This window comes from Capricornis sumatraensis, chromosome 19 (genome assembly GCF_032405125.1).
Source record: "Capricornis sumatraensis isolate serow.1 chromosome 19, serow.2, whole genome shotgun sequence".
Classification (NCBI taxonomy): Eukaryota; Metazoa; Chordata; class Mammalia; order Artiodactyla; family Bovidae; genus Capricornis; species Capricornis sumatraensis.
In genome coordinates, this window is record NC_091087.1 from 48,474,963 (window position 1) to 48,502,133 (window position 27,171).

Sequence of the window (27,171 nt, forward strand, 5' to 3'; positions counted from 1 at the left end):
CTCTCAAAAAGAACTGAACACATCATTGAGAGAAACACCAATTCCATAGGGTTTTTTTTTTTTTTTTTGGTTTTGGTTTAAATTTTTTTATATCTATTACTCTTTTCACTGTTAGCTTGTGTTTTCTGTCGAAAAAATGATGACTGTCCTATTAAATATGGAGAAAAGAAAACTAATGAGAAATGGAATCTCACTGTACATTACTATTGTTTGGTGAGTATAATTTTTAATTAAATCCTAAAAATTTGGTATTCTTCTAAAGAGAATTTGATCCTGAGGCTTGTTTCTGAGAAATGGATAAGTCATTTAACTTTCCTGGATCTCTTTTGCTATGTAAAAATAAGAGTTTTCATTTATCAAATTCTAAGATTCTGAAATGACTTGATACATAGAAATACTTGTCATCATTACCTGCTTATTTTTGTCTAACCCTTTGGGGCCTCAGTGGAAAAAGAAAACGGTTAGGTCTGTAAGGGAGTTGTTCATTTTGCAACTTTGTTGTTTACATGGTTGCTAGTGATAATTCTCAGAAAGGACCTGTTTGAAGGCTCAGGAAGTAAAATAAAAGTATTTTCTTTCCCAGAGAACCTGAAAAGAGAAATTTTGACTATAGGTAATATTTGTGGAAAAGGAAATAGGTTAATTTATGGATCACTCAGTTGCAAGAAAAAATGATGATATATTGAGAATTGTCTCTCATTTGTTCCCCATTCCCTCTACCAACTTCTCATCTCATTGAATCTGCTTTAAGATATTAGTGGTACCTTCACTGCCTTAGCATGCCAAGGTTACAGGAGTATATACAGTATTCCTTGGCACTTGCAATAGATATATATTGCTGCTTAACTAATTATCCAGCTTATAAGTGACATTTAGCAGCTTATAAGTGAATCAGTTATATATATATATATATATATATATATACATATATCCACTCTTTTTTAGATTCTTTTCCCATATAGGGTACAGAGTATTGAGTAGAGTTCCCTGTGCTTATTAGTTATCTGGTTTTAATATAATAGTGTGTATATGTCAATCTCAGTCTTCCAGTTTATCCTTCTCCCCACCCCCTCACCATTCCCCTTTGGTACCCGTAAGTTTGTTTTCTATATCTGTGACTCTGTTTCTGTTCTTCAGTGGTTTATGGGGCACAGAAATGTGGTACTGGCTGAGATGGGTGGTTCTGGCTTAGGGCCTCTTCTGCATGAGGCTGCAGTTGACATGTCAGCATGGTTTGGTCATCTGAAAGCTTGATAGGCTGGAGTATCCACCTCCAGTGGCTCACTTATGTGGCTTTTGGCCTCAGTTCCTCTTGCCTCTTGGCAGGAAGCCTCAGTTCCTTACTTCCTGGGCATCTCTGTAGGGCTGCCCACAGCATGACATCTGGCTTCTCCCAGAGCAAGTAACAAAAGAAAGGGATAGATATACACCAAGATGGAACTATATGACCTAGTTTTTATAGTGGTGTACCACTGTTACTTTTCCTTTATTCTGTTAGAGGTGAATCATAATTCTAGCTCACACTTAAGGGGAAGGAAATTAGTTCCCACCACTTCTAAGGGAGGAGTATCAACAAATTTAGGGGTGTATTTTTATTCTTACAACAGCATCCATGTTAAAACTTAGATGCTTCCTTGAGTAATAATCTAACATAAATTCTCGGTGTTTCTCTAAGGTTTGTAAACTGGTCTAGGAACCTAATTACTTTGTACCAAGACTTAGGGGAACATGAAGTTGACATTCCAGATTATTTGTCTTAGAGTCATATAGGGCTTAGAGTCTTATGGAGCTTCCCAAGTGGCTCAGTGGTAAAGAATCTGCCTGCCAGTGCAGGATATGTGGGTTCAGTCCCTGGGTCAGGAAGATCCCCTGGAGAAGGAAATGGCAACCCACTCCAGTACTCTTGCTTGAGAAATCCCATGGACAAAGGAGCCTGGTAGGCTACAGTCCATGGTGTCACAAAAGAGTCAGACAGGACTTAGTGAATAAACAACAACTACACAGAGTCTTCAGTTTGTATCACAAAAGAAAACCTTTTTATATTTCTAAAGAGTTCATTTTACTTTTTATGTAATAGAATTAGGAGAGCTATTTTATTATTAGTCAGTGGATTGGGTGGGTTTTTTTTTTTCTGTAATTTTTAAGATACACCGATTAAAATCTCTAATCACGAGTCTGAAGTGTTACTGAGTTATTTGATATATTTAACTTGGTCATATTAAAATTTCCCTTATGTTCTTTCTTATTTTATTAATGAGTGTAGTAATCCCAAAACATGCTGACCCTATAGCGTTTTATTGTGAACAGGAAGGTATAGTAATATTATAAATGGTAACGGAATATTAAGCTGAGAGACTTGGAAACAACCTAGTCTGTTGTTTTTATTTTCGTGTTTAATATTAGAAACACTGAATTACTTGCCTAGGGCTCTGAAAAGTTGGGCACAGATCCTGGTTTGCAAGCCAGTACTTATTCACAGCTTCATGCTTTTTTTCCTTGATTCATGTTCCCTTAATATATTTAAACTGAAGTTAAAACCTATTTTTAAAAATTTATTTTCATTAAGTAGATTCCCTGTAATTACGTCTTTTATGATTCAGAATCCAGCTAGATTTATAGAGTTAACCTGAAATATCACTGATAATTATCTCCATAGTATTTATTACTATTACATATACATCTTTTAGTATTTGCCACTTTTTCCCACCTAAAACTTGATCATAAGTGTTTATTGTTTGTCTTCCTTCCCTTTCCCTGTTATTTTCTGTGATACTTTTTGGAAACCAGTTTACTTATATAACCTGTTAATATATAGTGTCTTTGAAATCAAAGAATATGAGTAGCCTCTTTGACTATGAAAAATAACTATTATAGGTAAGAGATACTTGAAATTTGAGTTGTTTTATATCCATTTTTATTGGAATATTATAGATATATATTTTTATTCCAAACAAGTTTCTTAGAGTTTATTTTCTAATTGAGAATATATTCATAGTTGATGTCAAGTGGAATTTGGCAGAGGGGTAAAGAAGAAGAAGGAGTTTATGGTTTTCTAATAGAAGATATCAGGAAAGAAGTGACTAGGGCTTCTAAACTGGTAAGTAAATTACTTTACTCATTGTACCATAAATATTGTCAGTATCAAGGAAGTCTTTTCCATCACATTCTCTACTAGAAATTGATAAGACATTGATTTTATGTTCTTATTTTTGTCAAACACAGTAAATTTTAGAAAATTTTGTATTTTTGCAAATGAAAGAGCTAAACCAACCTTGGATAACATGTGTGGCAATACTGATTTCACTGCTTGTCTTCTTCTAACCTACCATCGTTTCATCCACTCTTACCCATCAGAGTTATGATCCTACTTCCATTCAACTATTCTTCAGACCTTCTATCCTGAGGCAATCCAGTTATTTACTTTTCATTCTTATGCCTCAGTTGCTGGGTTGGATTGAGATGGAAACTACACAGCTCTACAGACCAATCATTTATGGTCTCCTTCTGTCTTGTGGCTCTTCTGTGACATGGTTTGCTTATGTTCAGTGCCTTCCCCTGCTCTCCGAGATAAGTATTCTGAACTTTTTAACTCCTTGTTCATTCAGTTACAGTCTGTGAATCTTCTGTGTGATGGCTGTTCTTATGTGAGGGAATAGACTGTAGGTCTCCATGTGTTCTGAGTAGAAACCATGAGAGTTACAGAACGAGAAGATTGGAAGTACAGGGGCTTCTGTTCAGAGAATGGGGTACTGGAATTGATGACTTCCATGGTAGAGCATGGAAGGACTCTTCATTACACTGAAGTGGAGATGAAGTGCATTGACACATTTTAATTGAGGAACTAAAAGAAAAAGATTGTCCTATCAGTGCAGAAGTCATTTAGAATGATAGCAAGAATTAAAATACGGAGGAGGGTGCCAAAGTCTGGAGGAAGTTAGTTAGGTGACATTAGGTTCAAGGACCAGATCTTTTTAAGTCTGAAGGTAGAGTAAAATGGCCTACAGTCTGCAGCACAGAACTTAAAACAATGTTCTGTTTGTCCTTCTCCCTACCTCTATCTATATTTCATGTCCATTCCTTGCCAAGTCTGGAAATTAAGGAGGATGGAAAAATAAGCAGCTTCATACAAGAAGTTCTATAAGGGAAGCATCCAGAGAATTTTATTTTGGTTGAGACAAAGATATGAAAGTGGTTATTTTTAAGGATATTCAAGATTCAGGGGTGTGTGTATTAGTTGCTCACTCATGTCCAACTCTTGGCGATCCCATGGACTGTGGCCCACCAGGCTCCTCTGTCCATGGAATTCACCAGGCAAGAATACTGGAGTGGGTTGCCATTTCCTTCTCCAGGGGATCTTCCTGACCCAGGGATTGAACCCAGGTCTCCTGTATTGCAGGCAGATGCTTTACCATCTGACCTACTATGAAAGCCCAAGATACAGAGGAGGTAATGATAAAGTAGAGGTTCTAAGGCACAAGGGAAAACCTTGCAGAAAAGGTTAACAGTGGCATTTACCTATGGGCCTTGTTGAGAGTATTAGTATCAAAATTTCTCAGTCTTTGTGGTGATAGTGAACTTGTCATGAAAGATGGCCTCTACAGGTACTGTTTGGAAATCCTTTCTTAAGACATCATATCCTCTCTGAGTATATTGTGAACCTGTAAGAATTTCTTGATCCTGAAGAGGTGTCTCGATTTACAACCTTAAAATAGAATTCCATGTGTCAGTTTACAGGGAGAGACTTAGGTTAGCAAGGTATCCTTCTACAACCTGGCAGTGCTTGACAGGTGGACAGTATAATCCCTTCATCAGTGGCCAATATGATGGTCATCCCAAAGGTTCCAAGATATATGAAATACTCTTCTGTATTTTAGTAATGATTGGTTCATCTAATTATTTTTCTGTTTATATACTATACTGATATTTAAGTTAGAGGCAGTGGTATTCGTGTCCTAGGGCTGCTATAATAGATTACCCCAAACTGGGTCGCTTAAAACAGAAATGTATTCTCTCAGAATTCTGGAGACCGGAAGTTCCAAATCAAGCTGTGAGAGGGATTGACTTCTTCTGGAAGCTCTGAGGGAGAATCTGCTCATACTTCTTTTCTGATGGCCTTTAGCATTCCTTGCTTTGGGGCAGCGAACCTCAATCTCTGCCTCCATCTTTTTGTGGCCTTGCACTGTGTGTGTTAAATCTCTCTTTTTACTTACAAGGACTTACAGGGACCACCTTAAATCTAGGATGAACTCATCTTGAGATCTTTAACATATCTACAAAGACATGTTTCCAAGTAAGGTCACATTCAAAGGTACCGGGAATTAGGCCTTGAATATAACTTTTGGGGAACCACTACTTAACCTACTTATTATAGGTTTCTTAACACTTTTTCATTTGCTTAAGATTGAGTGATCCTCGCCAGTTTTTTACAAACTGTTTTTTAGAATTGTTTGCTGTTGTCCTATATATAATAAATATTTCCTAACTGTGTTTTCTGTTGAAATTTGAATGAGACTTTCATGTATAATCTTTATATATACAAACCCTTCAGTTTAAAATACTTTAGCAGGTAGGAAGGAAAAGAAGCTTTGCTGTCTCACCCACATTAGATTAAAAATGTTTCCTTTATCAGAAATTGTTATATGAGTGACTCTTTAGATTGTTTCTGAGTAAAACAATTTTTTTCAGCAAATGTCTTTAATATACTATAACCACAGCTGTTGCATGGTGAAAGTAATTGTCAGACTCTCCACAAAGAAAATTCATTTATACCTTGGTCTTACCTATAGTACTCAAATTTTCTACGTTATAATCCCTACTTTTATATTTTCTTCTAGAAATGTTCTGTTTGCAAGAAAACGGGTGCTTCAATTGGGTGTGTCGCACCCCGATGTAAACGAAGTTATCATTTCCCATGTGGACTTCAGAGAGAATGTATTTTCCAGTTCACTGGCAATTTTGCGTGAGTTAATTAACTGTCAAATATGAAAGCAGATGTAAAGGAAAAGTGGAAAATGGATATGGATCTCCCTAATTATATAATTCCTTTGTAAAATTTCTTTTCAAAGTTGCACTGAGGTTATATGGGTACTTTAGAGAATTACAGTATCTGTAATGGCCTTAATGATTAATATTCACCTCTAGCTTTCAACCCTAGAATATAATATGGAAGTGTTAATTTATTTCACATTCAATAGAAATTTCCATCTTATATAATTCTAGATTTTATGTTACTTTTTAGATTTAATACTTTTCTTTCACAGGGCTATCTGTTTTCTTATTGAGTAAGTTGAAGACATGTAAATTTGATGCAGTCAAAAAAATAACTATCCTGGGATGCCCCTAAAAATATTTGTTTCTTGAGTTCAGCTCTAAACATCAAGATTTTATGAATTTTGGTGTTTGTTATCATGAGTGATCTATTTCTTTTAGTCTTGTCATGTATGAAAACTGCAGTGTAGAAAATGCAAATGGAAATAAATTTATTGGGTTAAGAATAATTATTGTTTGTACTTTAGTTATTAAAATAATATTTTAAGTATGAGTTCCTTCCTTTGATTTTTGTGCAGGTTTGAGTACAAATGTGTATACTGTTACTAACAATATTTCATAATTCTCAACATAGTATCAGTTATTGAAATTCTGTGAGGTGAATCTCACCACCAAAAGGTTCACATTTGGAAAATCTAGCTCTCCTTGGTTATAGATGAGAAGACTGATTTACAGTGGCATTTCCCCAGCCTGTTTTAAGTTAATTGTGAGAGAGACAAATGAATTTTCTCTAATAGATACGAATTGTAATGCTAGCTTAGTTGTGCTTTATAATTTATTAGATGTTGTTTTAAATTAATCTACATTTTTAGGTCATTTTGTTGGAAACATCGACCTGTTCAAATAATTACACCTAATAATTGTAGAGACTCCTTACTGTGCACCATTTGCTTGGAATTTATAGAGCCTATTCCAACTTACAATGTGTTACGAAGTCCTTGTTGTAAGAATGCTTGGTTTCATAGAGACTGTTTGCAGGTAAGATAGTTTGTAAACATTTCTGATATAAAGTATGTTGCTTGTTGATTTGAATTAGAATAGACATGTGTTTTAGCTCTTACTACTTGTAACTTTTTAAAATAGCTTTATTGAATAAAATTTTACATGTAAAATTACTCTGTTGAAGCGTACAAGTAATGTTTTGGTAAATACTTTAGATACTACCTTTTAATGTATTTTTAAATTTAGAAAATACTGTTTTTACCCAAGGAATTTGTTTGTATATCACAAAAAATAATACAGTCTTTAATTCCCAAGTTTATTTATATGCTTAAAGTTAGAAAAACCAAGATATGTGAAATAATAAATTGTAAGCTAGGATAATTTAATTTTAAGAGGTCTATTTTTTTTAGTTTAGTAAACATTTTGTCATGTGCTTCTGAGGTGGCACAGTGGTAAAGAATCTGCCTGCCAGCACAGGAGACACAAGAGAGGCAAGTTCGATCCCTGGTTTGGGAAGATTCCCTGGAGAAAGAAATGGCAATCTGCTCCAGTATTCTTCCCTTTAAAATTCCATGTAGAGAGGTATCTGGCAGGCTACAGTCCATGGTGTTGCAGAGTCAGATACGACTGAGCACGCACACACACACACACAGAGAAACACTTTATTATAACATTTGAAATTAAACTGATTACTGTCTAATGAATTGAAATACAGTATAGTTCTTTGAGAGCCACCTTGTATGTCACACCTGATGATGAATTTTCAGGTAAATTGAATATCATAAAACAATATTAAATAATCTACAGTTTCTTCAATTCAGAAGGTAGTTTAATAATCTGCAGCTTCTTCAATTCAGAGGGTAGTTTAAAATTTTAAAAAGATCCCACTTATTAATAACATCAAATATGTAACATACATGTGTGAAAGTGTCAATTGATAGGCAATTATTGTTGATAATGCCAGTTATCAAATGAATCACTTAAATTTATACTGTTTATAAAGTTTGGCTTTTAGTATTTAGTAAAATGAAATGTTAGTATTGATTTGCCTCATTTTGTGTTAATAATGAAACAGAGGTTTTCCAATTTGACCTAGTATTCATAATACTTTTTGTGAACTCTGAAAGTACTAAGTTTCTAATTCGGTCATTAAAAACTAGAAATAGTACTACTAACAAAAAAGTAGATGTACTTTACGCAGGTGTAATATAATACCATGGCCATGTGGACACCTGTCTGTGATGTAAATATTAACAATCATTTATTACATGGTTAGAGCATACAAGGACAGAACTTGTTCTTGAGTCATGTTTCTTGAAAGAGCTTCAGTGGCTTTTCCACTCTGGTACAAGTCCTAACTGAAATAGTAAATGGAGTTTAACCAGTTTAGGTAGCTATAATCATACCTAAATAAAAAGTTTTTTTAATCTCTGAACTCCATTAATAGAAAGAGTTGAAGGAGGAACAAACCTGTGCAGTAGGATGAGAATTATATGTGGTTCCCTGGTGGCTCAGATGGTAAAGCGTCTGTCTACAATGCAGGAGACCCAGGTTCAATCCCTGGGTTGGGAAGATCCCCTGGAGAAGGAAATGGCAATCCACTCCAGTACTATTGCCTGGAAAATTCCATGGACAGAGGAGCCTGGTAGGCTACAGTCCATGGTGTTGCAAAGAGTCTGAACACGAACGACTTTACTTTCACTTTCAAGCAAATTTTAAGCAAATATCAGACGCTTTACCTCCCTCCTGCAAAACCTGTATGCAGGTCAAGAAGCAACAGTTAAAACTGGACTGGTTCTAAATTGGCAGAGGAGTACATGAAGGCTGTATGTTGTCACCCTGCTTCTTTAATATATATGCAAAATATATCATCCAAAATGCTGGGCTGGATGAAGCACAAGCTGGAATCAAGATTGCTGGGAGAAACAACCTCAGATATGCAGATGACACCACCCTTAGGGCAGAAAGCAAAGAGGAACTAAAAAGCCTCTTGATGAAAGTGAAAGAGGAGAGTGAAAATGCTGGCTTAAAACTTGTCATTCCAAAAACTAAGATCATGGATCCAGTCAAGTCACTTCATGGCAAATAGATGGGGAAACAATGGAAAGAGAGATAGATTTTATTTTCTTGAGCTCCAGAATCACTGCAGATGGTGACTACAGCCCTGAAATTAGAAGATACTTGCTCCTTGGATGAAAAACCATGACAAACCTAGACAGCATATTAAAAAGCAGAGACATTACTTTGCCTACAAAGGTCCATATTGTCAAAGCTATGGTTTTTCCAGTAGTCATGTACGGATGTGAGAGCTGGACAATAAAAAAGGCTGAGCACCAAACTGTGGTGCTGGAGAAGACTCGAGAGTGCCTTGTACTGCCAGGAGATTAAACCAGTCAATCCTAAAGGAAATCAACCCTGAATATTCACTGGAAGGACCGATGCTGAAGCTGGAACTCCAGTACTTTGGCCACCTGGTGCAAAGAGCAATCTTATTGGAAAAGACCTTGATGCTGGGAAAAACTGAAGGCAGGAGGAGAAGGGGACAACAGAGGATGAGATGGTTGGGTGGCATCACTGACTCAATGGACATGAGTTAGAGCAAAATCCAAGAGATGGTAAAGGACAGGAAAGCCTGGTGTGCTGCAGTCCATGGGGTCGCAAAGAGTCAGACATGACTGAGTGAACAACAAAAGCAAATTTTATTTGTGACTTCTTCAAATACTGTATATATTAGGATTTTGTGAGGAGAGACTATAGATTAGTATCAAAGAAATTGATAGAGATTTTCCGTTCTATATACGGAAAGAATTGTCACTATTCTTGTTCATGTTGGATTTCTCCATCATTGCTGTGGTCTTGGTATCCTTCATGTCTGCTATTTTTCTTTCCATTTCTACTGCTCAAAGATCCTTTAGGTTCAGCAGAGATTTCATTAATAACTTGTTATTTTCCTCTCACATGTTGTGTGTGTGCTACACCTGAATTCTTTGTTCACTTCTTTCTTCACCATCCACAAATCATTGCCCAAGTCTTTCAGGTCTGCTTAATATTTTTTGTGTATCCTTTTTTGCCACCTTGTATCTTAAGCCCTTGGTGATTTCACTTCAGACAGTTTTTCTTTTTTTATTAACTAGGCCTTTGCTGGAGCCTGTTGGCTCCTGCATGCTTTATTCCCTGTCAGTTCTTCACGCTACTGACTTTGACTTACCTTCGTGTTTTCATTACTTAGTTCAGTATGGTCAGCATGTAATCTTTAAGGCTATTGAGATTGAGTTCCCCAATCACATGTACTCCTTTTGCCCCTGAGAGTTAATAAGTGCTGTTCCCTTTCCTTGTGTTATCTTTTATCCTATTTTCATGGCAGATCCCTATTTTTTCCAAACGTAACTTTGACCTTACCATTGCTGTGACATTTTTGCCAGGCTCTTAAATAAACTTCAGTACTTCTTCCTTTCTCTTGCTGTGTGTAATTTCCTAAAAGTACTTTTATACTGTATGCCTACTCACAAGAATTCCTTGAAACAGAATCTAAGTCATTTTATGTTTGTTTTTGATACTGGCATAGTGTTTTGGTACCTATATAGTGGGGATTAAATATTTATTAAATAAATGTATGCTTCTAGTTTTTAAAATTGAGAATTGGCTACTCTTTCTCTTGAATATCTTCTGCCTGCTGCTTCTATATTTGTATTTGTTGAGGCAGTGAGAATGGGTTTTATGTTCTTCCCCCTTGGAAAGGAAACTAACAGAGATTGAGTTAAAAACAGAACCAAGGATGCTTTATATGTATCATTTATTTAAACATCCTTCCTAGATTAAGTAACCAAAGCTTTTACTGTTTTATTCACAGAGAGTGATGGACAACACAATTTTGGGAAACAGAAATGACATTAGATACAAAAGGTTGAGAAACACATGGGTGAGAGATGTAAAGAACAGTCAATTCATTGGCTTACTATTTTTTTCCCACTGGGAGAAATATCTCCAAATTTTAGCAGTGCGATAACTTAGTTTAACAAAGTTTATGAACCACTAACATAAATAAAATTTCATAGTATGTTAAAAGTAGCACATGTTCTGTTAGCTATATAATTCATAACCTGATAATCTGTTAAATTATTAACCATGTATTTTCTGTTTTCCACTATAGGTGCAAGCAGTAAATGCAGGAGTGTTTTTCTTTAGGTGTACTATATGCAATAATAGTGATATATTTCAGAAAGAGATGTTGAGAATGGGAATTCATATTCCTGAAAAGTGAGTTACATTTAACCTTTTGATGAAAAGATGTTTTAAATGTAGAATTTAATAAAAATGGAAATAGTCATTTATATTGATTAAAAGTACTCATAGATAAGCAGCCATTTCAAAAAGGGAAATCTAAAGCCTACTTCACTACCACTTCCTCCTCCTCAGATTGCCAGTTCTTGGGACCAGGCACTGTGACTTAACTGTCTCATTAGTTGTTAATAGTCTCTTAATAATTGTATACCTCACTTGTGTACCGTATTCATGGACTTATACAAAAGTATAATAGGCTTCAGAATGGTATGTATAAATTATATGAGAATCAAGATATGGCTTAAATTTAAAGTGTATGAAAAGAATTTTGTTAATATTTAAAGGTGAGAAAATCCAGAAATAATGGTACTAAACTTGAAATTTTAAAAATTGGAAGTGAAATATTAAGAGAAATACAAGTTTCAGAAAATTTCTACTTAATTTTTCATTTAATATTTGAAATTCATTGAGACTAATGAACTATAGGATAAGATAACATTAATGGATTTATATTTTGAATGGAATGATTGATCCTAAAAAAACAAATTTTATTCTTGTTCCTAAGTTTGTTACGACTTTATTTTTAGATTGATATCCTTTTATGTAATATTTAAGGCCAAAGTCCATTTTATATATTGCTTCTTTTACAGAGATGCATCTTGGGAATTAGAGGAAAATGCTTATCAAGAGCTTCTGCAGCACTATGAGCATTGTGATGTCCGAAGATGTCGTTGCAAAGAAGGGCGAGACTATAATGTGCCTGATAGGTAAATGGGAAAGTTCACTTGTACTTAGTGTCCTTTTTAAAACCTTCAACTTAAGAAAGTAGGTTTCCTAGTTAGTGAAGTATTTTGCTCTTAGGGGGTTTGAAGTTTTAATCTGAGATGAGGTATGTTTATTAAATATTTATTTGCATATGTTTACAGAAAAATTATTGCAGCTGGCATAATTGTAACTTTTGTGGTATATTTTCATGAAGCTTTGTTTTCTAGAGCTCTACTGTGGTAGCCACTAGTCACAATTGACCAGTGAGCCCTTGAAATGTGGCTGTTCCAAATTGAGAGGTGCTGCAAGTGTAAAATACACACTGAACACCTAACATGTATCTTAGTTTGCTAGGACTGCCATAACAAAATACCGCAAACTGGGTGACTTAAACAACAGAAATTTGTCTTCTCACAATCCTGGAGGCTTGAAGTCCAAGGTACAGGTATTGGCAGGTTTGATTTCTTTTGAAGCCTCTGTCCTTAGCTTGCACGTGGCTTCCTCCTAGTTGTATCCCCCTCTGTGTCTTAATCTTTTCTTATTAGGACACCAGTCATTGGATTCAAACCCCACCCATATGACTTCATTTTATCTCTTTTAAAAATATATATATATTTATTTTGGTTGTGCCAGGTCTTAGCTGTGTAATCTTCTGTATTTAGTTGTGGCATGTGAACTCGTAGTTGTAGCATGTGATATTCAGTTCCCTGACCAGGGCCAACCAGGGCCCCCTGAATTGGGAGCGCAGCAGAGTCTTAGCCACTGGAGCAGCAGGGAAGTCTGCATAATTTTCTATTTTAAGGTCCTATCTCCAAATATAGTCGCATTGTGAAGTACTGGGTGTTAGGTCTTCAAACTATGAATTCTGGGAGTGATGCAATTCCGCTTTTTTAAGAAAGAAAAAAAAAAGACCTTAAAATATCTTGTCAATAATTTTTTAAATTGACTACATCAGACAAAATGATTATATTTCAGAAATATTCAAATCAATTCACTTGTTTCTTTTACCTTTTTAAATCTGATTACTGAGAAAGTTTACATTAGATATATGATTTCCATTGTATTTCTGTTGTATGACACTGTTCTAGAAGTTAAGAAACTAGATTAATCTATCAGTATTTGTTTTAGATCACTGTAAAAAAAAAGGCTTAGTATTTGAAATTTATTGGTTATTCTTTTGTGTATCAGTGGACATTGGCTGTAATCTTGACAATCATTTTGTGCCTTCCGTGTACATACTGTGTTGTTGTTGTTTAGTGGCTAAGTCATGTCCAACCTTTGTCACCCCATGGACTGTAGCTCACCAGGCTCCTCTGTCTGGGATTTCCCCGGTGAGAATATTGGAACGGGTTGCCATTTTCCTTCTCCAAGGGATCTTCTTGACCGAGGGATCAAACCCATGTCTCTTGCATTGGCAGGTGGATTCTTTACCTCTGAGCCACCAGGGAAACCCATACACTGTGTATAGAGTGCTAGAAATCAAGAGTATTTTTATTTTTATGAAAAAGTAACAAATTAATTTTGTTGACATTTATATAGGAAATTTTGATACATTTTAACATGACAAACTGAAACTTAAGGTGCAGAGCAGAATATTAGGAGCTTTATTTCTTATGGAAAGTGATTTTGCTGGGTGAGTTATTACTTACTTTGCTGAAGTCTTAGCAGCTTTGGAAGGTTTCTCCTAAGAAGCTACTACTCATTCCCCATTCTGGGCTCAATTTTCCCTTCATTGTGCTTGTTACAATGTAGTTGATGTTATTTAAATCTGTCTTTGCCACTAGACTAAAGATTCATTAAGGCTTGAGATCTCATTGAAGATGTCGAGTAATGTGTATTGTTGTCTAAGTTACTTGGTGACCCTGATTATTCATTTGTAAGCACTAAAATACCCCACTCAAGAGTTGTGCTGAAGCAGAGATGAGACTGTTTGTAAATGTGCTTTGTAGACAGTAACATGCTTTAGAGTTCTAAGAAGCAATATGTTCATTAATATTGACATTTTCTAAATCCATTGTAGGTTATTTTGATTATAATTTATTTATTTTTCTTGTATACCATTGGTCACCTAATCCTTTGCTACTCTTTCCGGCAGCTACTTTGCTTTTTCTCCTAGGACACAGATTCTTGCTGTCTGAATGCTTCCTTTACAATCTCACTCCCTCTCGTTCTAGAGATCGGAAGGTAATTTTGCTGAAAGGCAGCATGGTGTAGTGGTTAGGAGCATGGTCTGAAGCCAGGTAAACTGGATTGGAAGCCTCACTGTGAGACTAGCAGTGTCAGTTTGTTTGGGCATGTGATTTACACACCTCTGCTTTGGTTTCCTCTTCTTTAAAAGGTGGTAACTTTTTTCCAGCCTTCTAAAATTGTTAGGATTAAACTTTACATGTAAAGGGTGAGAACTGGGCCTGGTATATAAGCACTTATGTTAGCTGTCATCTTTCTCTTCATCCTCCATTGGCAGGACTATCTGGGGAATAGGGGAGACAGAGATGACACAACCCTATACAGCCATTTCCACAGAGATTTGCCCACACCTAGCAGAGGGAAAGTTCTGCACCTACCTCTCTGATCACCCACGTGTCCACACATTCAGGGAGTACATCCATCCCCATATAGACAGATGTACTCATAACCAAACAGAGGGGAGTCTGCACAGCATAACCCACAGCCATACAGAAAATGTGGATACAGACTGGCACAGGTCACAAAGCAGTGGGGGAAACACTGGGAGTGGGGGCTGGCAGGGAGCAAATCAGAGAGAATATGAATGGAGGTCAGGTACTAAATCTGGATCCTAGTGAGCTACAAAGTATCTGAGGTATCTGAACAAGCTTATTATAGGAAATAATTCCTTACCTTGAATAGGAAAGATAGTATTTTAGGTAAGACAGTGTATTTACTGAATGCTTCTTCCTTATCAGACACATTGCCATAGCAGTCTCCCTATGAGCATAATCATCTCCAAGTATAAAAGAAAATTTTTTTCCTTCTCAGTCATATTCTTTCCAGTGTTTATATTCTTGGGTGTATGTGCACGTTCACAGTGTTATTTAGATTCCCTATTTTTAGAAAGAGAATATTGGACTTCCTTGGTGGTCCAATAGTTCAGAATCCACTTTGCAGTGCAGGGGACACTGGTTCTGTCCCTGGTCCAGGAAGATCCCACATGCCGTAGGGACAGCTAAGCCTGTGCCACAACTCCTAAGCTCATGTGTAACAACTACTGAAGCCCGTGAGCCCTAGAGCCCATGCTCTGCAACAAGAGAAGCCACCTCAATGATTAGCCCATGCACCACAACTGAAGAGCAGCCCCCGCTCTCCACAACTAGAGAAAACCTGTGCACAGCAATGAAAACCCAATGCAGCCAATAATAAATAAATAAAAATAAATAGTTTTTAAAAGAGACTATTCAAAGAGGGAGATTACAAATGTAATAAATAGGGAAAAAAGCACTAGGAAAAAGTAATACAGTATCAAATCAGATAATTTTCCTTTCTTTGGTTGTGTGTGTGAGATGGGCAGTGAGGCATGTAGTGGTGCTGATGCTTAAGTTAATACTGAATGTAAATATCTGCTTCTCTTTATGTCCTCAGCAAATGGGAAATAAAGCGCTGTCAGTGTTGTGGTTCTAGCGGAACACATTTAGCCTGTTCCTCACTACAGTCATGGGAACAAAATTGGGAATGTTTGGAATGTAGAAGTATTCTCTACAGCGCAGGTAATATTCTGTAATTTTGAACGAAGATGTTTTCATTTTAATGAATATTTAAAAATTTCCACCTGTATTTCTGTTACACTGTATGCATGTGTACTGTGTCGCTTCAGTTGCGTCCAACTCTGTGCAACCCTATGAACTACAGGCTCCTGCCGGGCTCCTCTGTCCATGGGATTCTCCAGGCCAAGAATACTGGTGTGGGTTGCCATGCCCTCCTCCAGGGTCGAACCTGCATCTCTTACGTCTACCTGCACTGGCAGGTGTGTTCTTTACCACTAGCACCACCTAGGAAGCCGTCTGTTATGCTAACACTGGGTTTTAAATCTGTAGGCGAATTCGAGAAAGCCAAAAAACATGCATTACCCAACACTAATGTGGGAATAAATGATTGTTTATTGGAGGAGTCTTCACCTAAATTACCCAGACAGTCACCTGGAGACCAGCGTAAAGATGTGCTGAGGTATGTATTTGGAATTGGAAAAAAAAATAAATAAAACTTTATTTTGAGAAAATTTTAACAGGGTATGGCTCTATATACATTTAGAGTATTAGCTGATCTTACTGTAGTTTGAAAGAGTGCTTTTCAAACTGTAGTCCCCAATTTGATGTAGAAAGATGATCCATGGACATTGCCTCTAACAGGATTATTTTGAATTCATTAATTCTAATTACAGATGGAGAAACTGAGGCAGGGAACAATTGAGTTAGTCTATATAATTGTCTGCAAGTCTTGTTAAGACCCATTGCTCGGCCTCATGCTTAGAGGTTCCGATTCTGTTTATCTGCTGTGGGACCCAAGAATTTCCATTCCTAACAGTTTCCAGATGCTATACTTGTTATTTAGAGGGTTTACTATTTAGGGTTTATAAATGCTAATTAAAATATGTAATCTCTTAAAATTATAGGTCTATTATGTAATAAGCAGAGATTAGTGTGCTCTACTTCTAAGAAGCTAGTGAACATGAAGTAAGGTGCAGTTAAGCAAATATGGCCAGGAAGTAAGAGTTTGAACTCTTGGCTCTTATATCTGAATCTGCTGGATTGATCAAATTTGGTATAATCATCTGTCACCATTCTTATAAATCATTTATAACATTAGATGCTTTTAATTTGGTAGAAGATTGGGCAGAAGGAATCAAGAATTTAGAACTAAGGTTATTGGTGTTTGCTTCCCATGGCAACCATTGCCTGCTTTTGGGTGGGAGTTTGAAAAGACCCTAATGCTGGGAAGATTGAGGGCAGAAGGAGAAGGGGACGACAGAGGATGAGATAGTTGGATGGCATCACTGACTCAATGGACATGGGTTTGGGTGGACTCTGGGAGTTGGTGATGGACAGGGAGGCCTGGCATGCTGCGATTCACGGGTCACAAAGAGTCGGACACGACTGAGCGACTGAACTGAACTGGGGAAGAACTTCCTTTTAATCTTTTCTCTATTATTTTTTTATTGACTGTATAACTACTGTGTCATGTTAAGTACTTTAGAGTACTTACCTGTATATCTAAATTCATGTTTTATAGGCAAGGCAGCAAATTTAGAAGAGATATCTCGACTCTAATTATAGAGTTAGGATTCCAAGTTAAGAAAAAGCCTAAAAAAGTATTTATCAACAAAGCCAATATCTGGAATAGTGCCTTAGATGGATTCAGAAATCAAAACTTTAATCCTTCATATGCAATTGAAATAGTGTATGTTAATGAAAATGACCATTTTGGAAGAGAGCAGCTTGGATCAAAGCAAGAATTCCTAAGTCTCTTAATGCAGCAACTTGAGAACTCACCATTGTTTGAAGGGTCCTTGTCAAAGAACTTGTCTTTAAATTCTCAAGGTAATTATTTTTCTTTATTATTGTATATACTGAATATGGCAAGTGTAAGGTTAGAATTGATACTCAGTACCTGTAGTCAAAATGTATAATCACTTTGTTAATAAAATAATGATAAATCACAGAGAAGGGGAAAAGTGATACTTCTAAAAATAATTTTTATAGTGAATATTTTTTATTTAAGACTATCCTATAGCAGTATCTTCCAGTGATTCCACAATTAAGTGTAATTTCTTAAAAATGTACTTTATATTTAAATTGATTTGAATAGAATGACCAAATGCAATGAATAATTTTTTGAGCTCTTTTTGTTTATATATTTTAAATTTGCAGTTTGCATGTTTCTTCACAACCTAGAATTTGTATAACATAATTTTGGGGTCAATGTATAACAGATTTTTAACATACTTTTGCTTTCAAGAATTTTTTTTTCAGAGTTATGTATATGATACTTTTCTATCTTCTGGTGGAGAAATAATGTAATTAAAACAGGCATCTTGAAACACTGGTTAATTCTAGCATTCTCTTTTTAGGAACTTTTATAACCACTTTTGCTGTAATAGGAATTGGAGAGAGAGCAAGAAGACATTTCGTTCAGTTGACTTCCTTCTATATTTTCTTTAGAATTTCCTCACCGTTGCCTGAAATAATTGAGAAACTACCAAGGATCATTAGTACTATGAACAGTACACACAATTTAATTCTATACTCCCTTTATTTTTAAAAAAAAAAAAAGGTCAACAGTTTTATTACAGTGGAGAGAGTACATGGAATTGAAGTCACAAAATCTGAATTCAGTTTGTACACTTCTACTTCAGTAGCTTCATATTCTTAGATTAATTGCTTAGCCTCTCTGTATCTCAGTTGCTTCATCTGTAATATGTGACTATTAATGTGTAGTACATAAGATTATTGTTAAGGGAATTTTATTACCATTTCAGGTATTGTTGCTGTTACTTATTAATAAATTACTTTGAACACTTTTTAGAAAAAAATAAAGGAAAATTTACTTGATATCTTTTTGACTTACGAAAGTAGCTAAAACATTTTAAATGAGACATTGAAAAATATTGAGAGCTATGATGATACCTGTCAATTAAGGTAGCATTACTGTTGAGTCGGACACGACTGAGCGACTGAACTGAACTAAAGTGAATACTGTTGAGAGTAAATTTGTACTATTTTGTATATCAGCAATTTTAAAATTGTTCATATCCTTTGAACCACTAATATCATATGTAGGAATCTATCCTAATAATCAAAAGATATATAAATAAGAATGTGTAACACATGTTGACTATAACATTGTGTCTCATGTAGTTGAAAATGTCCTCAACTGGGGTAACAAGTAATAAGTGCATGGTTTACGTTGTAGCACATCAGTAAATCATTTTTAATGCATTCGTTAACTATAGATCTGAATAATTTCAAATAATATTTTAAAAATTTGCAATACAGTAAAGTGGAAGAAAACAGAAGTCAAATCATTTATGTATATATTTGTATATACATGAGACACAAATATACCGCAGTGTATGCACTGGTTATTACAGAGTGGTAGGATTATACATGATTTTATAAAAAGATTTTCTGTATTTACATCTTTTTTCTACAACAGGTTGTTACTTTGTATTCAGAAAAAAATTTTATAGAATTGAAAATTGTATATTTTAGTTGAAATCTATATAGTATACATTATTATAGTGTCTCAATTAGGTTATTTTTTGTCTGTCTAATGCTTGGATTTTTTAAATTTCTGATTTATTATGTATTTATTACTTATATATGATGGTTATCATTTATTAATAAAAGAAGTGTATTTGATATCTTTTATCTGTATTTACAGCTCTGAAGGAGAACCTTTACTATGAAGCTGGCAAAATGGTTGCCATTTCTTTGGTTCATGGTGGTCCTTCACCTGGTTTCTTTTCTCAGACCTTATTTAACTGCCTTGCTTATGGACCAGAAAATACCCAACCAATTTTAGATGATGTTTCAGACTTTGATGTGGCACAGATTATGATCAGGGTAAGAAATGTACCTGTTTGTTGAGATGTAGACTGTGTTCTAGTTATATGTTAGTTGCTTCATCATGTCTGACTCTTTGTGACCCTTGGACTGCAGATCATTAGGCTCCTCTGTCCATGGAACTCTCCAGGCTAGAATATTGGAGTGAATAGCCATTCCCTTCTCCATGCGATCTTCCTGACCCAGGGATCGAACCCAGGTCTCTTGCATTATAGGCAAATTCTTTACTGTCTGAGCCACCAGGGAAGCCCATGTTCTAGATATATTTGAATATAAATGATGGATCTGCAATAGAATAATAAATATTCTTTGTGGGGTAGTACGTGAACCGTGAACTTCCTGATGTTCAAGCTGGTTTTAGAAAAGGCAGAGGAACCAGAGATCAAATTGCCAACATCTGTTGGATCATCGAAAAAGCAAGAGAAAAAAAAAAAGAAAAGAAAAAGCAAGAGAGTTCCAGAAAAACATCTATTTCTGCTTTATTGACTATGCCAAAGCCTTTGACTGTGTGGATCACAATAAACTGTGGACAATTCTGAAAGAGATGGGAATACCAGACCACCTGACCTGCCTCTTGAGAAATCTGTATGCAGGCCAGGAAGCAACAGTTCGAACTGGACATGGAACAACAGACTGGTTGCAAATAGGAAAAGGAGTATGTCAAGGCTGTATACTGTCATCCTGCTTATTAACTTATATGCAGAGTACATCATGAGAAACGCTGGGCTGGAAGAAAGCTGGAATCAAGATTGCCAGGAGAAATATCAATAACCTCAGATATGCAGATGACACCACCCTTATGGCAGAAAGTGAAGAAGAACTAAAAAGCCTCTTGATGAAAGTGAAAGAGGAGAGTGAAAAAGTTGGCTTAAAGCTCAGCATTTAGAAAATGAAGATCATGGCATCCAGTCCCATCACTCCATGGGAAATAGATAGGGAAACAGTGGAAACAGTGTCAGACTATTTTTTTGGGCTCCAAAATCACTGCAGATGGTGATTGTAGCCATGAAATTAAAAGACGCTTACTCCTTGGAAGAAAAGTTACGAGCAACCTAGATAGCATATTCAAAAGCAGAGACATTACTTTGCCGACTAAGGTCCGTCTGGTCAAGGCTATGGTTTTTCTCGTGGTCATGTATGGATGTGAGAGTTGGACTATGAAAAAAGCTGAGCACCGAAGAATTGATGCTTTTGAACTGTGGAGTTGGAGAAGACTCTTGAGTGTCCTTGGACTGCAAGGAGATCCAACCAGTCCATTCTGAAGGAGATCAACCCTGGGTGTTCTTTGGAAGGAATGATGCTAAAGCTGAAACTCCAGTACTTTGGATACCTCATGCGAAGAGTTGGCTCATTGGAAAAGACTTTGATGCTGGGAGGGATTAGGGGCAGGAGGAGAAGGGGACGACAGAGGATGAGATGGCTGGATGGCATCACTGACTCGATGGACGCGAGTCTGAGTGAACTCCGGGAGTTGGTGATGGACAGGGAGGCCTGGTGTGCTGCGATTCATGGGGTCGCAAAGAGTCGGACACAACTGAGCGACTGAACTGAACTGAACTAAGGGGTGTAGATATTTTTGTTTACCAGCAAAGTTAACAATCACTTAACAGATAGATGTAAAGAACAAACAGCTAGAGATCAAAGTTCCATGCTTAATGTTGATAAAACCAGTTGGATAATGTGGCTTAGATCTGTGGTCAGAATGGCTTGTTACACTTCTCAGAACTAGATGGATTTATCTGCTCTGCCAGAGATGACATAAGTCAGGTTCCTTATTGCATGCTAAAGAGCAGGTGAAAGTGCTCCTTGTAGGCAGGTGGATCTAAAGAGAGGATGGTTACCAGCAGAAAATTTATATTTTCTTCCTACAGCAGGGAGATATGAGTGATAGGTGGAGTGAAAGACCAGGCTGACTTGCTTCTCTGTGAAAATAGTTGGAGAGACTCTATGTTCCTTCCTAAAAAGTGTTGCCATTTATTAAGCCCTGTACTACACGTGTTACCTGTACAAAATCAGTTTACTTACCGTAATACCCTGTGAGATAAGTATCTTTGCCCATGTGTTATTGGTTTAGAAACTGAGACAATGAAATCCATTGAACTTTTCTTCCCTTAACCTGTCACCTACTAAAATAGGCAGGGATCTAAATCTCCACATATGAAGGCCTTTCTTTCCTAATTCCTTATCTCCTCTGATTTCTGCAATCACCATTGTATTTGAAATCCTTTCTGCTGTTTTCTTTAATATTCTGTTCCCTGGTACTTTTAACTACTATTGTCCTTTTAAATACTTCTTGCTACCCCTGAAACTTAGGTAATTTTAGGTAGTGTTGTCTTAACAGTCCTCCTTCTGTATAGTGAGAAGAAAGCATCTTCTCGTTCCTAACCTGCTGATGATTTCCAGGCCTGTATTTTTTGGCCCCCAATGTTTAGATCCAGGTAGGATCTGGGTCTTCTTACCAAATTGAGCCAACATGTGTAAGACAGAACTTTTTCCCAGAATTTGGGGTTTTTTGCCTGATTCCCATGTTCTTTTCAAGAGATTTTTTATTTCCAAGTTATTCTGGAGACAGGGTTGTTATCACTCTTCCATACTCTGTTCATCAGTTTGTGTCAAGGCATCTGTCTCTTAAGAGTGGCCTTTCCTTCTTATTTCTAGTATGCTTAATATATGAAATTTATATCTGTGTTTAAACAGTTAAGATATTATTCTAATCTTCTTACGCCGGATGATTCTTTTACAAGTATAGGTTTGACCACATTGCTTTCTTTAAGAATCCTAATGGATTCTCATTGCCTACTGAATGGAGTTTAAACTCTTCATTAGGGCCCTTAAGGCATCTAGTTCTCCTCATGGCTTTATTTACTCTGGTTCTTTGCCAGTTTCTTCACTGATTTCAGTCAACAAATGCTGTGTATCCCGTACTTGTTTTAACACTGAGGATAAAGTAGTGAACTAAACAAAACCCCTGCCTCCTTAGAATTTACCTATGAGAAGAAAGACAAGATAATCAAATATGTTATATACTGTCATGTAGTAAAATATATCATAATATAGAACAGAAGAAGAAGAAGGATATCTCTTCCAAGATAATGCTTGGGGTATAATAAGTTAAGATTAGGCTAAGCTTTTGTAACAAAGAGACCCAAAAGACAAAAGCTCAAAAAAAGGCAGATATTTAATTTTTTTCTAAAATCTAGATTTTAAGTAGGGGTTGGTAAATTATAGCTGTAGGCCAAGTGTTGCCTGCTGCCTTTTCAAAGTTTTATAGGAACACAACCAAACCCATTATGATGTGCCTGTGACTGATTTTACACTACAGTGGTGGGGTTGAATAGTTTGGGACAAGCACCATATGGCCCACAAAGCATAAAATGGTGTCTGGCCAGTACAGAAATGCCTCCTGTTTTAAAGGTACAATTGTGATACACCAGGTCACCCAGAGAATTGAATTCCTTCCTCTCATTGTATTGGGCACAATAAAGGACAAAAACGGTATAGACCTAACAAAACAGAAGAGGTGACAAGAGTACACAAAACTATACAAAAAAGATCTTAATGACCCAGATAACCATGATGGTGTGGTCACTCACCTAGAGCCAGACATCCTGGAGTGCAAAGTCAAGTGGACCTTAGGAAAGATCACTATGAGCAAAGCTAGTGGAGGTGATGGAATTCCACTTGAGCTATTTCAAATTCTAAAAGATGATGCTTTGAAAGTGCTGCATTCAGTATGCCAGCAAATAGGGAAAACTCAACAGTGGCCACAGGACTGGGAAAGATCAGTTTTCATTCCAATCCTAGAGAAAGGCAATGCCAAAGAATGTTCAAACTCTGAATAATTGCACTCATTTCACATGCTAGCAAAGTAATGCTCAAAATTCCCAAGCTAGGCTTCAACAGGTCATGAACCAGGAACTTCCAGATGTTCAAGCTGGATTTAGAGAAGGCAGAGGATCGAGAGATCCAGCTGCCAGTATCTGTTGGATCATTGACAAAGCAAGAGAATTCCAGAAAAATATCTATTTCTGATTCATTGACTACGCTAAAGCTTTTGACTATTTGGATCACAACAAACTGGAAAATTCTTAAAGCAATGGGAATATCAGACCACCTTACTTGCCTCCTGAGAAATCTGTATGCAGGTCAAGAAGTAACAGTTAACTCCACACATAGAACAACAGCCTGGTTCCAAACTGGGAAAGGAGTATGTCAAGGCTGTATATTGTTACCCTGCTTGTTTAACTTTTGTGCAGAGTACATCATGTCATATGCTGGCTGGATGAAGCACAAGCTGGAATCACGATTGCCAGGGGAAATATCAATAACCTCAGATATGCAGATAACACCACCCTTGTGGCAGAAAGTGAAGAACAACCAGAGAGCCTGTTGAAGGTGAAAGAGGAGAGTGAAAAAGCTGGCTTAAAACTCAGCATTGAAAAAACAAAAATCATGGCATCCTGCCCCATCATTTCATGGCAAATTGATGGGGAAATGATGGAAACAGTGAGCCTTTATTTTTCTTGGGCTCCAAAATCACTGCAGATGGTGATTGCAGCCATGAAATTAAAAGATGTTTGCTCTTTGGAAGAAAAGCTATGACCAGCATATTCTAGACAGCATGTTAAAGAGCAGGGACGTTACTTTGCCAACAAAAGTCCGTCTAGTCAAAGCCATGGATTTTCCAATAGTCATGTACAGACGTGAGAGTTGGACCTTAAAGAAGGCTGAGTGCCGAAGAATTGATGCTTTTGAACTGTGGTGTTGGAGAAGACTCTTGAGAGTCCCTTGGACTGCAAGGAGATCCAACCAGTCCGTCCTAAAGGAGATCAGTCTTGGGTATTCATTGGAAGGACTGATGCTGAAGCTGAAACTCCAGTACTTTGACTACCTGATGCGAAGAGCTAACTCATTAGAAAAGACCCCTATGCTGGGAAAGATTGAAGGCAGGAGGAGAAGGGGATGACAAGAATGAGATAGTTGGATGGCATCACCGACCCAATGGACATGAGTTTGAGCAAGCTTCGGGAGATGGTGAAGGACAGGGAAGTCTGGCTGTGACATGGAGTCACAGAGTCCGACACGACTGAGTGCCTGAACAGCTCTCATTGTATAATCATTTAGGCTATTGTCTTCATAGCTGAAATATGCTCTAAAGGGAGAAAGTGAAAATAGAGTTCAGGGAAATTTAATACATATTCACTCATGTTCTATTGGACAGCTCTTAGTCACATAAGGCCACATCTAGCTGTAAGGAAAGTTTTGCCATATGTCCAGCTAAAACTCAGGGTGGTGGGTTAGGAGGATGAGATTAAAACATACCCAACTAGTAGAGTGTGGAAGTTTGCTCAGTCATGTCTGACTGTTTGTGACCCTATGGACTGTACAGTCCTTGGAATTCTCCAGGCCTTAATATTGGAGTGCATAGCCTTTCCCTTCTCCAGGAGATCTTCCCAACCCAGGGATCGAACCCAACCCACATTGCAGGCGGATTCTTTCCCAGCTGAGCCTCAAGGGAAGCCCATTAGAGCGTGAAGATAGTTTGCAAAGTGTAGTCGGGAAAAGCTTCTGAGATCACAGTTGAGATCAGAAATAAATGAGGGAATACCTGGGAGAAAAGTTTATTTGGGATAAAGAAATAACAAGGAGATTTTTGCATTCAAATGGAATTGACTGCCTACTATTTTTGTCTTTCTCTGTAACTTTGTTCGAGAGCTAACTACATGAAACTGTCTGGCTCATAAATGGTCAAATATTTATGTATACTGTTGCCTCAAATATTCTTTTGAGTCTGTTCATTTTTATTCAAATGAAATATTTGAAATTTATAAAAGTATATTCAAACTATACTTTCTCGTTCATGAAATCTCTACAGATCATCTTTCTTGCCTCTCTAGTCTGTGTAACTGTTCTATGTCAATTACTACCTTTTATATAAATAGCTTCCTATATTAAAGTGGAATTTCGACTCAGGGAACTCAAACTGGGGCTCTATAATAACCTAGAGGGGTGGGGATGGGCTGGAGGTGGAATGAAGATTCAAGAGGGAGGGGACATATATACACCCATGGTTAATTCATGTTGATGCATGACAGAAATCAAACCAGTATTGTAAACCAGTCATCAACCAATTATAAATAAATAAATAAATTTTTAATGTGGAATTATAAACTAGCTTTCTTGAGGCAGATATATACAGTGTTAAAGTGGATTATCAGACATTTAGTCAAGGAAAATAATTATTGGTGTACTTTCACTTCACTCAGGTGTACTTATGTAGTGTGAGTATGAAGTAATGTGTCATTTGAAATATGAAATATGTAAATTTCTTTCACAAGTAAATGAGTATACTGGGTGTATTTTCTTCATTACAGGTAAATACTGCAGCAACAGTGGCTGACTTAAACTCTTTAGTACATGACTATTATAAGTACCTAGAGCTTATTGGATGTCTAAGAATTATAACATCAATAAGTGATAAATATATGTTGGCAAAAGACATACTTGTTTATCATGTAATTAAGAGAGTCCAAGCACCTTTTGAGAGGTAAGTTGTTCATTTGCAAAAGAATCTCTCAAATTATATGTTTAAAGTGGTTAATTGTCTTATATTATGAGATTTATTTGATAACATTTAAATGCTATTTTAAAATAATGCTTTAAAACTAACCTCTTAAGGATGAATACTGCTCTTACCATTCTATGCAGAATTGCTTTAGTGTATCCTGCTTAGGTAGGATAAGTAATTATATCTCACTTATAATTTTTCTCAATCAAAATTATTTTATATCCTCACACTCTGTTATTTAATAGTGGGAAATCTAAAATATATGTGATAGTAGACAGAGTGGTTCACCATGTAATCACCATTCAGATCTAACAGTTATCAACCAACCTGTGGCCAGTCTCATTTATCTAACCTTCCTTTGTTATTGATTCTGGTTTTGTTTTCAAGGAGTTTTTTAAATTTCAGTATCATTAATCTGTATATTTAATGTTTTACGAATTTTTGCTATTCTTAGCAAATTTCAGATTGTCTCATCTTTAACCAGTATAAACCTAGTTGTGTTGTCTCTGTTTTGATTTTGACCTTTAATGGTCTTCCTGCTATGTGGGAAGTTTCAGTTTCACTGAAACAAGGTGTTTCAGTCTCCTTTTGTACATTCTGGCCTAATGATCTTTGTTCCTTTGAATGGGAAATGGTATTTCAAATTCACAGTCTGGATGCTTAGGGATGCTTATTTTTGTCAGATTGGTCATTATTTCTAGGCCTTTTCAGTGGGCTGAAAGAAGAAATATAAGGGTTTTCTGTTTTTAAGTTTTTAATATAAAATACATCATGAGTTTATACTAATACTTCAAATTCACCACTGCAAGATTTTTAACTTTTTCTTTGTCCCATGTTGATAACCTTAGTTCTCAAAGACACTGGTGAATTAAAGTATGAAATAACTGCTTGATTTATTCCACATTTCATAAATATTAGTCATCACAGAATAATAATACCAACATCATCATTAGTAACATATATTACTGAAATCAGGTTAGGGTTGTTTTTCAT

General features: G+C 36.4%; 1 protein-coding gene and 1 non-coding gene across 2 annotated transcripts in view; both read left to right on the forward strand.

The window, feature by feature from the left end:
* The first annotated feature begins 2,995 nt into the window (after nucleotides 1-2,995).
* G2E3 (G2/M-phase specific E3 ubiquitin protein ligase) overlaps nucleotides 2,996-27,171 on the forward strand; it is a 35,279-nt gene continuing 11,103 nt past the window's right edge. Inside the window, exons 1-10 of the mRNA XM_068991135.1 lie at nucleotides 2,996-3,097; nucleotides 5,835-5,959; nucleotides 6,861-7,026; nucleotides 11,141-11,247; nucleotides 11,922-12,038; nucleotides 15,634-15,758; nucleotides 16,086-16,215; nucleotides 17,278-17,585; nucleotides 19,429-19,610; nucleotides 25,985-26,157. Coding sequence (XP_068847236.1) covers nucleotides 2,999-3,097; nucleotides 5,835-5,959; nucleotides 6,861-7,026; nucleotides 11,141-11,247; nucleotides 11,922-12,038; nucleotides 15,634-15,758; nucleotides 16,086-16,215; nucleotides 17,278-17,585; nucleotides 19,429-19,610; nucleotides 25,985-26,157 — 1,532 coding nt within the window. The 5' untranslated portion in view covers nucleotides 2,996-2,998. The remainder of the gene's footprint in view (nucleotides 3,098-5,834; nucleotides 5,960-6,860; nucleotides 7,027-11,140; nucleotides 11,248-11,921; nucleotides 12,039-15,633; nucleotides 15,759-16,085; nucleotides 16,216-17,277; nucleotides 17,586-19,428; nucleotides 19,611-25,984; nucleotides 26,158-27,171) is intronic.
* On the forward strand, nucleotides 8,491-8,562 carry TRNAC-ACA (transfer RNA cysteine (anticodon ACA)). The gene has a single exon. It is a non-coding gene; the product is annotated as a tRNA-Cys (tRNA).